This window comes from Urocampus carinirostris, chromosome 8 (assembly GCF_059441175.1).
Source record: "Urocampus carinirostris isolate Australia breed hairy pipefish chromosome 8, RoL_Ucar_1.0, whole genome shotgun sequence".
NCBI classification, from domain to species: domain Eukaryota; kingdom Metazoa; phylum Chordata; class Actinopteri; order Syngnathiformes; family Syngnathidae; genus Urocampus; species Urocampus carinirostris.
In genome coordinates this window covers 42,548,722-42,560,263 of record NC_142356.1, presented here as the reverse complement: position 1 = coordinate 42,560,263, position 11,542 = coordinate 42,548,722, and the positions used below count along the sequence as shown (strand labels likewise).

General features: G+C 41.0%; 1 protein-coding gene across 2 annotated transcripts in view; it reads right to left on the bottom strand.

The window, feature by feature from the left end:
- Window positions 1-9,424, bottom strand: part of klhl5 (kelch-like family member 5) — a 35,649-nt gene extending 26,225 nt beyond the window's left edge. For both annotated transcript variants that reach the window (XM_088342759.1, XM_088342760.1), the window contains exons 1-2: window positions 8,754-9,424; window positions 1-83 (exon numbers count right to left, since the gene is read on the bottom strand). The exon at window positions 1-83 is cut by the window's left edge and continues 88 nt beyond it. In XM_088342759.1, coding sequence (XP_088198885.1) covers window positions 1-83; window positions 8,754-9,289 — 619 coding nt within the window. In that variant the 5' untranslated portion in view covers window positions 9,290-9,424. The remainder of the gene's footprint in view (window positions 84-8,753) is intronic.
- Between the last annotated feature and the right edge of the window lie 2,118 nt (window positions 9,425-11,542).

The window sequence follows — 11,542 nt, the reverse complement described above, 5'->3', positions numbered from 1 at the left end:
TGACGTCGGCGTGAGACAGCGCCGTGAAGACGCCATCTTCCATCGACACACATGAGGACAAAGTGGCACTGCTGTTGGATGTCCTGTTGACGCAGAAAAACACTAAGTGGAAAGCTGTACTTTATTTGTCTACATTTTACAATTTTTTTACACTGGACAAGAAAGCTGTTGGTGCCACGAGCGACAAGAAAAAAACTAAGCAAGCTGAATACACACGGAGCAGCTGAAATAAGCTAATGGCTAGAGTTGTTCAGAGCTGGTGTAAGCGGATAACTTAAGCGACTAGCGGAAGAAGCTACAAAGGAAAGACCAGTAAACCATTGCCTGAAGCCAAGTGGCTAACACGATTGGCTAGAGAAGAAAACCGCAGAAATAAAGGGGAAAGAAGCCTGAATCATGGGATCCTGTGACCATGCAAGGCTCAGCTGTGGAAGTTAAACGGTTGTTAAGTGCTGAAGTACCACTAAGACAAGCTACCCTTTCAAAATCTTTATTTTGGTGTCTGTAGTAGTAAGCAGAGGTGGGTAGTAAGGGAGTATATTTACTCTGTTACATTTACTTGAGTAAGTTTAGGGAAATTAACAATCACATCACCCAAAATTCAAGCACATTTCACTCCTTTTTTAAGGATTCAAGGAGTTCAATGACTCACACGAATCCAAAGTAAAACTGATTGGAAAAAAAAGACGAGCACGATAAACTTCAATTCCAGCCCCGTTTGTGACATCGTCAAGAAAGCAGACCTGAGTGTAAAGGACAAAGACCAGGGACAGTTGAAGCAATGACACAAATGAGAGCAGGTCAAAGATAAAAAATGTAGTAGAGCTACCAGGTGAGTCAATGACCGTCACGGCTCCCCTGACTGCATTTAATGGATGAGAAGGTTTTTAATTTATAGGCTCTTGCACAAGGTGGTGAGAGAACAAACTCAGGTTACCTTTAGGCAAAATTGCAATCCAAAAAAGACGGAGGCCCAATATCCTCAAGACAACTCCAATCTGCACATTCATCTATTTTGTCTCGCTTTTCTTCACTGATGCTACCCCAAAATATAAAATCCTGATCACAAATCACAAACCCTCTTGAATCCTGTGATTAAAAGGTGACAAAAAGCAATATTTGCAATAATAGCACTTGAAACGACTATCTTTATGTATTTATCACCCGGTGCTGCTCTCATTACCTCTGTGGGGGTTGGTTGGTTGGGGGAATTTAAAATGCATCCACCCATCAATAATCTGCACCGCTCATCCTCAGTAGGGTCGCGGGTGTGCTGGAGCCCATCCCAGCTATCTTTGGGCAGTGGGCAGGGAACACCCTGAACTGGTTGCCAGGGCACACAGATACAGACAATTCACTAGCACATCAATTCACTCGCACATTCACACCTCGGGACAATTTGGACCGGCCAATTAACATGAATGGAATGTGGGAGGAAACTGGAGTGCCAGGAGGAAACCCACGCAAGCACGGGGAGAACATGATAACTCCGCACAGAAAGGCTGGTAGCTGGATTTTAAATCATAACCTCAAAACTGTGCTGCGCACACGCTAATCACTGCGTTATAATAACACGATTACCAGGCTACAGCATCCTAAGCTTACTGTATTTTCATGTCATGATGTGGAATACAATGTTTTTTGGCCCTTAGTTACAGCATTTTCCACGCGATACGACATCAAGGACAAATTCTTTATTGTGCCTACAAATGTAGAGTATTCAAACCTTGCAGTGTTCGTGTGTATGACTGTTATGTCTCTTACATTATGTCTCTCTTGCTATTTTCATAGAATGCAGAAATGGCAAAAGCATCATTACCCTCGTCACCCTAAGAATTCTGATATGCTATTGGCTGAAGCGGGAATTCATCAATCCTCCATTTCTCTCTCATTGTTCAGTTTAGAATATCCTATGACAATCTTAAATTTGTTTAGCTATGGATCTAAAGGCTAGCAGTAATGTTAAAGGGAGAATCAAGAAGATGTTAACAATTATCAAGAAATACAACAAGGGCAGACCTATCAGTACTATAACTGAGGAAAACAACCGTAACCAATGGGCAACTCTGGACAATTGTTAGGATTCAATTAAGATTATAGCAATGTCTTATGGGTTTATGGCAATCCTCGCAATTTAAACACCACCCTCTCTGAATCCACCTAACTCCACTGTACCAGCTCAAGTCACATCACACCAACGGTAAATACAATGTCATTTTTCTTTAATATGTGTATATTTGTATAATATAATTTAATCATATACAGTACATGTAAATTACATACAAGTAATACTACCTGTATACTTATTTTGTTACTAATACTTAATATGTTTATACAATTTTAATATTCTTACCTGTTTTTTGATTCCACCAGTGTTTCATGTTGGAAATTGGTTACAGGAACACAAAATTTTCTTTTCAGATTAAGAGTAATCTTCAGGGCCATTATGTAAACTGCAATTTACTACTATTCACTAGTTAGCCTCCTCGCAAATAATTTGATTGAATTTATTTCGGCCAAACTATTTTAGAGTGACATTGTTAAGCAAAGCATAAACAAAAATTTATTTACTGTGTTCAATGTTTAACCCCTGTGGGAATCAAGTCAAATGCTTATGAATAGTGTTTATTAAAACTGTTATTTCAGCAACCTTTTTCATATTAATAATGAATTTTAATGCATATACTGTTTATGTTTTGAAAGAAAAGCCATTGGTTTGCAAACCTTTCATCAGCATCAAGAACTGCCTCTAATATTTTGGTAAGTCTCACTCTATTCTATTGGAGTGGCTTGGTAGAAACATTTTAACCCCTATCCAGGAGAACAGTCATAAGATCACAAGTTATTGTACCTTAGAGAAGGTAGGGCTTATGATCTTTCTTCTAGTTGTACTTTACGGCATAGGTGCTTCCCCAAACCGTAGCAAACATACTAACAAACATTCTTACCTTTGTCCTAAAATACCTTGGTAAAACAGAGCTCTTGGGGGTGGTCCAATTCCCGAGCCATCAATGAAAACAGGAATACCATATTACCTGAATTGTTGCGTATTTTTTGTGCCGAGAATTCTTATGCCACAAAGCACTATGGAATTACAGAGAAGAATGATACACAGAAACTCCAGCTTGTTTGCTACAAAAAGCCTCTTATGCGTTGATTGGTTAGCAGCCCAGGATCTCCGCAGGGGACCGTGCACTCTCTGTTCCTATTCACTCTATATACATCGGACTTTCAGTACAACTGAGTCCTGCCACGTGCAAAAGTTTGCTGATGACACTGCGATTGTGGGATGTATCAGAAGTGGGCAGGAGGAGGAGTACAGGAAACTAATACAGGACTTTGTCCAATGGAGCGACGCAAACCACCTGCACCTGAACACCACCAAGACCAGGGAGATGGTGGTGGACTTCAGTAGAACTAAAACTCACCCGGTTCCTGTAACCATCAAAGGAGAAGGTGTAGAATTTGTCCAGACCTACAAATACCTGGGTGTGCAGCTGGACAACAAACTGGACTGGACTGCCAACACAGAAGCTCTATGTAGGAAAGGTCAAAGCCGACTTTACTTCCTCAGAAGGCTGGTCTCCTTCAACATCTGCAAAAAGCTCCTGAAAATATTCTATGAGACAGTTGTGGCAAGCGCCCTCTTCTATGCGGCAGCGTTTTGGGGAGGCAGCGGCATGAATAAGGATGCCTCTCGTCTCAATAAACTGGAGAGGAAAGCGAGCTCTGTTGTGGGCACAGAGCTCGACAGCCTGACAACAGTAGCTGAGAGACGGGCACTGAAAAAGCTGCGGTCAATCATGGACAATTCATCACATCCACTACACAGCGTTATATCCAGACAGAAGAGCAGCTTCAGCGACAGACTGCTCTCACTGTCTTGTACCACGGACAGACTGAAGAGATCTTTACTTCCTCATGCCATGAGGCTCTTTAACTCCACCCGGCGGAGTAAAGGCCCACATTAAACCACACCCCCTACATTGCATATTACCATATTTTTATTGCAGTGTGTATTTTATGTAGCACTATTTAAATACTCTACACAACACGCTACAGTGGGTATTAGCACGTCACATTGGGTATTTGTATATTGTATTCCTTTTGCTTTATTATTGTATTGTTCTCAGCGAAGGGATGCTGCTGGAAATGTTAATTTCCCTGTGGGGATGAATAAAGTATCTATCTATCTATCTATCTATTGATTTCTCTGGTACATTTCCATTGCAATAATCTGTGGTCTGTGCAGCCCTTTGAGACTCCTTGTGATTAAGGGCTATACAAATAAACATGACTTGACTCACATGGTGGAAATGTCAAACTTGTATCCATCCATCTATATTGTAAATCCATGCTTCTGGCAAACCACATACAAGGACAAATTGTAAACAGAGAGGATGCATTAATGGACAACACTTTTGAAGCGAGAATAAACAAGCACGGTACTTTGTTGACTTTGGTGAGTGCCATGTAAATACTTAACATTGTTTTATGTGTTATATTACAGCTTTTTCCCCTTAAACCCAAGTGTGTAATATTTAACTACTAAATGGCACTGCAAGCAAAAAACTGTGCCACAGTTCACAGCCTAGCAGCAAAAGATGGTAGACAAACATGGCGATGACCTGAGTAGGGATCACACCATGCGAAATAAATACAATTTTTTTTACCTATGATAGTTCATGTATTTTTGCCTAATATTCAAATCAATGTTTTTCTTTACTAAATTAAAGTTTTTTTGTCCCACTAGGAGATACTAAATATAACACACTGTTCCTTTAAAAATCGCAGACCAATTACTGTAGTATTTAAGTCTACGACTGCTTTATGTTGAAGCAAGTTTCTTGTTTTTTCCTTCGCGGATTTTGAATTGAATTGTCTATTTTCATGGATATTGTATCGTGCATTGTGTTCTGTTAGACAGCACACTGCGGGTGACAGATTATGGAGTGCGCTGTGTTGGATAGGTGTGACTGTCTGTGTTTGCGACTGTGACAGGCTGGTGTGACTGTGTCCACGACTCTGATGGACTGACAGCTTACACCAGTCTAACAGCGGGTCGGCGCAAAAGTGGCTGCCACCCAAACCAAACAGCAGCATAGAGACCACTTGATTTTAGCGGCTCGTTACATTTAAGATAAATTAATTAATTAAATTAAAGTCAGAAGAGCACTACAAAATTGTGATCACTGGCGGGTGCTTCGTAGATTATTAACGGGTTCCAAAAGCGAGTCGGCGGCATCGGGTTAAGGCAAGAGCGGTGCTGCCGGTCTGGCCTAATGCTAACAGCTGTGCTAACAACTCTTTGAAGCCACCACTGCATACTCTGTATCTTGCCAACACCAGGTCTGTTACCCATTAAAAAGATGACCTGAAGCAACAGTTTGTGGGAAACCACTACATTCTATAAACTTAATCTGATAGTTTTATTTTAATCATCGCAGAGATCCGTCTCCATTTGAGGACACCCGACGCTAGCACGCAGCTAGCCGGCTGCTTTCTTACACTAAAAGGAGAATCCCCAAAAATTTCGTTTTACTTTTGTATAATAAAAAATAAAACCAAACATTCAACTGCAATTATGTGTTGTGCATTATTATTTGTATATCTATAATTGATATTTAGGGCAGCACGGCGGCGCAGTGGTTAGCGCTTGTGCGGCACAGTTCATGTCATGGGAACCTGTCGTGGGTTCAAATCCAGCTCCAGACTTTCTGTGCGGAGTTTGTATGTTCTCCCCGTGCTTGCGTGGGTTTCCTCCGGGCACTCCGGTTTCCTCCCACATTCCAAAAACATGCATTTCAGGTGATTAGGCCGGTCCAGATTGTCCCTAGGTGTGAATGAGTTGTCTGTCCCCGTGTGCCCTGCGATTGGCTGGCAACCAGTTCAGGGTGTCCCCTGCCCACTGCCCGAAGATGGCTGGGATGGGCTCCAGCCCCCCCCCCCCCCCCCCCCCCGCGACCCTAATGAGGATAAGCGGTACGGCTAATGAGATGAGATGAGATAATTGATATTTTGTGACAGTCACCGACTGTCAGTCGGTAATTACGTCAATTTGAAGTAAGTTTAACCCTTTTGGGGCTTTTATAAAGGTGCAACGCTGCTTCGCAGATTGTTCTGCTCCCCATTAACCGCAAAAAAAACGAGATATCGCTGTATGCTACATAATTCAATTAGCGCTTCTGATATGCGTCTACATCTGTCAGGAAATAACTGACACACATACAGCCCAACGGGTAATACAGTCTTGCAGGCTGCCTTGAGGACAAAAATGCCGTGTTGGTATGGCAACCCCAACATGTGTAGGCTATATATGTGCGCAATACCCACACAAGCTCCATTCACGTTTCCAATTCACAGCATGATTTCCTTCTTTCCCCTCTGCTGTGACCTGATTACATTCAACAGCAAACATATGTATAAAATTTCTCCTAAAAACACTGCAACAAAAGCTCTCATCCAACCACAAAAAAAAATTCTGAAAGACTCACATCAGGTCTAAAAAATAATGTATGTTCTGCCTTAGAGGTGCAACAACTAATCACTTATTTAGTCATGAACCAATTGTGAATTGTCAAGTATTTCCCATGAACAATTGTACACACTGTGGATTCTCCGAATTATTTTAGTTTGTACGTTTTAAAAGCAAATACAGACGCTGCCCGACCTTCGAACGAGTTAGGTTCCGGACCATAGTTCGTAAGTTGAATGTGTTCGCAAGTTGCTTCAGTGCTATATTTTATATGCTTATCGTTTATACAAGTATGTTTAAGGCTTGTATAAGTGAGCTGTATTGTTTTTTACTAAAAAATAACTAATACTAAAAAAACATTTCTTAAAATAATATGCTCTATAAAGATAAATAAAGTGAGGTTTTACTTACTTTTGGGACTTGCGGTTCAAGAGGTCCTTCTCTGTAATAAAAAGTGGCCCAAAAAAGCGTTCCGACCTTTTTCTGAAACGCATCAAGTTTTCTTATTTCACTTTTGTTTCAAAAGAAACCGCTGACCTCTTCCTTTTACTTTACACCAACCATATGGAATGGATGCACAAGATATTAAACAATACAAATGCCAAAGTTCTTAGCGCGCTAGCGATAGAGTACACGTTGTTATGACTACACATGAATTAGGAAAGAGAAGCCGGATTTCTTCTTCAGGGTGGATGCTGGGTGACCTCTCACAGCGCCACGCGGCGGAAAGAAGCACTACAGCACTGTCCTCTACTCGGAAAAAGGTGCATACAATACAAAATCTAACTCACAGTAATGTCCGGATATTTTTTGACATCCCGAAAAAAAATTATCGAACCTGCCGAAATCCGTAAGTCGAATGTTCGTAAAGCGGGAAGCTTCTGTATGCTTTTTTTAATAGTACTACATTACAGAAGACAGACAACCCTATTGGTCGAGATTCTGTAAATTTCTTATCAATAAATAAGTAAGGTCAGTCCAAATAAATGGGTGTTATCTTACAAAAAATATTAACAGTTTTGAGGAGTAAAAATGGAATTTAAGTGGTTGAACAAACATTTTGGCATCTCATAATTTTTTTTACAAGAAACCCCCTGTAAAATGATTTTTTATATATATATATATATATATATATATATATATATATATATATATATATAGCCATTATTCCCCAACACATTATATCGGGGGACGTGAATGCTTGATCAACCCAAATTTCTTCTTAAAGTTTCCTGTGTCCTTTTTTATGCATAGTGATGTCAATAAATACAAGAAAAATAATGGGCAGTGAGCAATCAATAATTAGTTGTTTGTAAAGAAACCAGATTTTAATTTTGGGCCAAATTGCTCAGCCCAGGTTATAGGCCAACCAAATAACAAAATTGTTATTACCTACCCAGCGTCTTTATTTGTGAACGTTGAAAAAAAGCATTTATAAAAATATTGGAAAGACGAATTTTGGGGCTGCTATAATGTGACAAAATTAGACAATGTAAAAACAACAACTATTTTGGGACCAGATTTTGTCCATGATTAATGGGCTGAACGCTGCCCAATATTAGATGTACTTTTTGGACAAAATTATGTCAAAAACTAGACTAGACCAGACCAGATTTAGCCTTCAATCCAACATCCACATGGCTAGATTTGTACTAAAATGTGTCCACGTTTTACAGGCTGAACACCACCCAATATTAGACTAGACTTAGCCTGCACTCCCAAAATAACTTGAGCCAAAATGGGATCAACCAAATACATGGATCAATTTGACCGATTTTTATGCCTAGTTTTACATAGAACAAAAAGACACCGACTATAAGTTATAAAATGGACCGATATTGGATGGTGGTGTATTCAACAAAAATATTGTTTTTCGACAAATTCTCTGTCGCATTAAAATTGAGATTTTTGTAGGGTTTGTTTATGCAAAAATAAACTGGGTTAAGTAAACCCCATTTTTTACTTTAACCTAATTGCTTTAAGAGTGTGAATTCAATTTTGGGGTGCTAAATTCGGACAAATTTAGATTATGTGAAGACGAAACAGCTATTTCGGACTAAGTCTTGGGTACATTTTATAAGCTCGACACCACCCCATACTAGACGTCTATTTTTAAACTAAATTATGTCCAAAACGGGCCAGACCAGATTTAGCCTGAAATCCAACCTCCAAAAGACGTCCAATGCTGGGTGGCTATTTTTCTACCTTTGAGATAGCGATTTATTGTATGCATGTTTAGTTTACAATTTTATTCAAATAATGGTTTGTTTGTTTTCACCTGCAAGAGCTCGAGTCTACATCAAGGTGGTTGTTCGCCTTCTCGGCGCTCGCCGCTGCGGTCGTGTCGGAACTCTCCATTCCCGGCCCCAACAGCAGCACCTCGCCGGAGGGCTCTATGTTCGACACAGGGCGAGAACGCCGACGTGGCGGCGGCGAAAGCCACGCTGCCGGGGAGCTTCCGCACTCCGGATGGCTCGCCGAGCGAGAGCACGAGTTTCCGGTTGCCCCGGTTCTGCCCGGGCCGCTGCGAGCCCCCACCGACACCACAAACTTTCTGCTGTCGCAAAGGTTAGAGCCGGCGCTGCCGCTCGTCACCAAGCCGCCGTGACTGCCACCGTGGCTAACGCCGAGCCCAGATGAAGTAGCGCTGCCCTCAGAGTGTCCGCCTGCTGTCCTCCCGGCTAAGTAGTCTCTGAGCGGCGGGGAGTGAGACGTGGGTTCGGCGGGGCTCCCGAACCACCTCCATCGGATCCTGAGGATCTGCCTGACGTCGAACTCCTTCCGCGAGGAGGAGTTTGAGCTGCCGCCGGACATAAAGGCGGAGGAAATGGCGGGGGGCGCGCCCGTCGCTCTGCCGTCCAGATGTGCTCTGACGGGCGGCGCACTCCTCGTTCTTCGCTCCTTTGGATCAAACCAGACACACTCCACAAAAAGAGAGGGAGAAAGAGAGAGAGAGAGAGAGAGAGAATGAGAGAGAAATAGAAAGAGAGAGAGAGAGAGAAAATAAGAGGGGGTGGCGACACTAAGTAATAGTGAGAGAGGAAGAGAGGCACCAGGCGAGTGTGAGTAAGGAACTCTAACTTGATCAAAATGAACAAAACATGAAAATAAAAGACACAGGATATGTAGGAATCTAACTCTAACTAAACAAAACATGAAAGGGGACACCGCTGGACATGTTGGAATACCAGCTTGTTCTAACTGAACAAAAGACGACACAAATGTTGCAGTAAACATACTCAAAACTACTAACAGAACAAAACATGATAGAATTATTTCAACAAATGGACAAAACACCCAAGGCAATGCTGTGACGACAACGAGAGACACGGTCTCTGTAACAGAACAAAACATGATAAGATAAGAAAGAGAGAGGGAACGAAACGTGGAGTGAGTGTGTGTGAGAGAGAAAGGGAGGGACTGGAACTCGAACTATAACTAAATGAACAAAACATGATAGTTGGAACATCACATGGTGTGTTGGGAATTAACTAACTGAACAAGAAATGAAAGGTTACAACACAGGACATGTTGAAACAAACTAGTTCTAACTGGAAAAAAATAAGACAGTGGACGCAAGGAACACACATGTATGGATACAACAACGGCATCATGTTCCAACACTAACCAGCTTTAACTGAACAAACCGTGGAGGGAAGACAACACAGGATGCGTTGGAGTTCTGACTAGATATAAGTGAACCAAACATGAGAGAAAACTCAGGAACATAAAACTGACTTTTACTGAACAAAACATGAAAGTGAGACAACACAGGATATGATGGAATACCCAACGGGTCTAAATGAACAATAGCTACAACACAGGATATGTAGAAATATAAACTGACTTTTACTGAGCAATACATGTAAAGAAAACAACAACAAATATGTTGTAATACCTACTAAGGTCCAACTAAACAAAACATGAGAAAGGCAGACATAGGGTCATATTCATGTGTGAATAAAGCAACATAATGTTCCAACAAATATGAAATCCAAAAGAACAAAACATAAAGACAAGAAACTACATGATATGTAAAAACACTTACCAGATCTAACTGAACAAATAATGTAAAAGGGAATAGGGAGGATATGTAGAAACACAAACTTACCTTAACTAAACAAAATATAAAAGGAGGAAAATGGAAGATATGTACTAAAACTAACAAGTCCTTACTTAACAAAACATGAAAATGAAAAGTTGCAGGGAAAACACACTAATGGATAGAATAACTATATAATGTTCTAACACCAGTCAGCGCTATCAGAACACGAAAACATGAAAATGAGACTTCACAAGGAAAATTCTCAGGACTCAAATCGGTTGCAGGCTCCATTCCCGGCTTCTCCGAGTTAAACGTCAAAGTGTCCATGGGCAAGACACTGAGCCCCTAATACTCCAGATATGCTGGTAGGCGCTTTGCATGGCCAACTCCGAAATTGGTGAGTGAGTGTGTGTGTGCGTGAATGGGTAAAGTGTGAAATGTATTGGAAAGCGCTTTGGAGGTCCTCAGTGACTGGAAAAGCTCTATAAATGATGTCCATTTACCATTAACTAGCTGTAACCAAAAGACAACACAATGTCCAAATCCAACTAGATGTAATTGAATCAAACCTAGAAGTCACATCAGGATATGTTGGAACACTAATTAGTGACCAAAAAACCTGACAGGGAAAGTAAATTGGATATGTATGAACCCAACATTATGGAACAAAACATGAAAGGGAAGAACCGCAGGATTTATTGGTGCTCTGACTAGATCTAAGTGAACAAAACCTAAAAGACAGAAGATACAGGATAAGCTGGAAGAAAACATAAAAGGAAGACGATGCAGAGTGTTGGAATACCATCATGTTCTAACTGAACAAAGCACGAAAGAAAGATGACGCAGGGAGCATATTGACGCGCTGATAGAGCTGATTGGTCGTTGTTCCAACAGAGCAAAACATGAAAGTAGGACGACGCACATAAAACCTTCCCACATGTGGAGAGAACAACTACAAGAGTGGCATGAATACAAGAACATGAAATATAAACTTTACTCCACTTGTTAAATCAGCAGGAGTT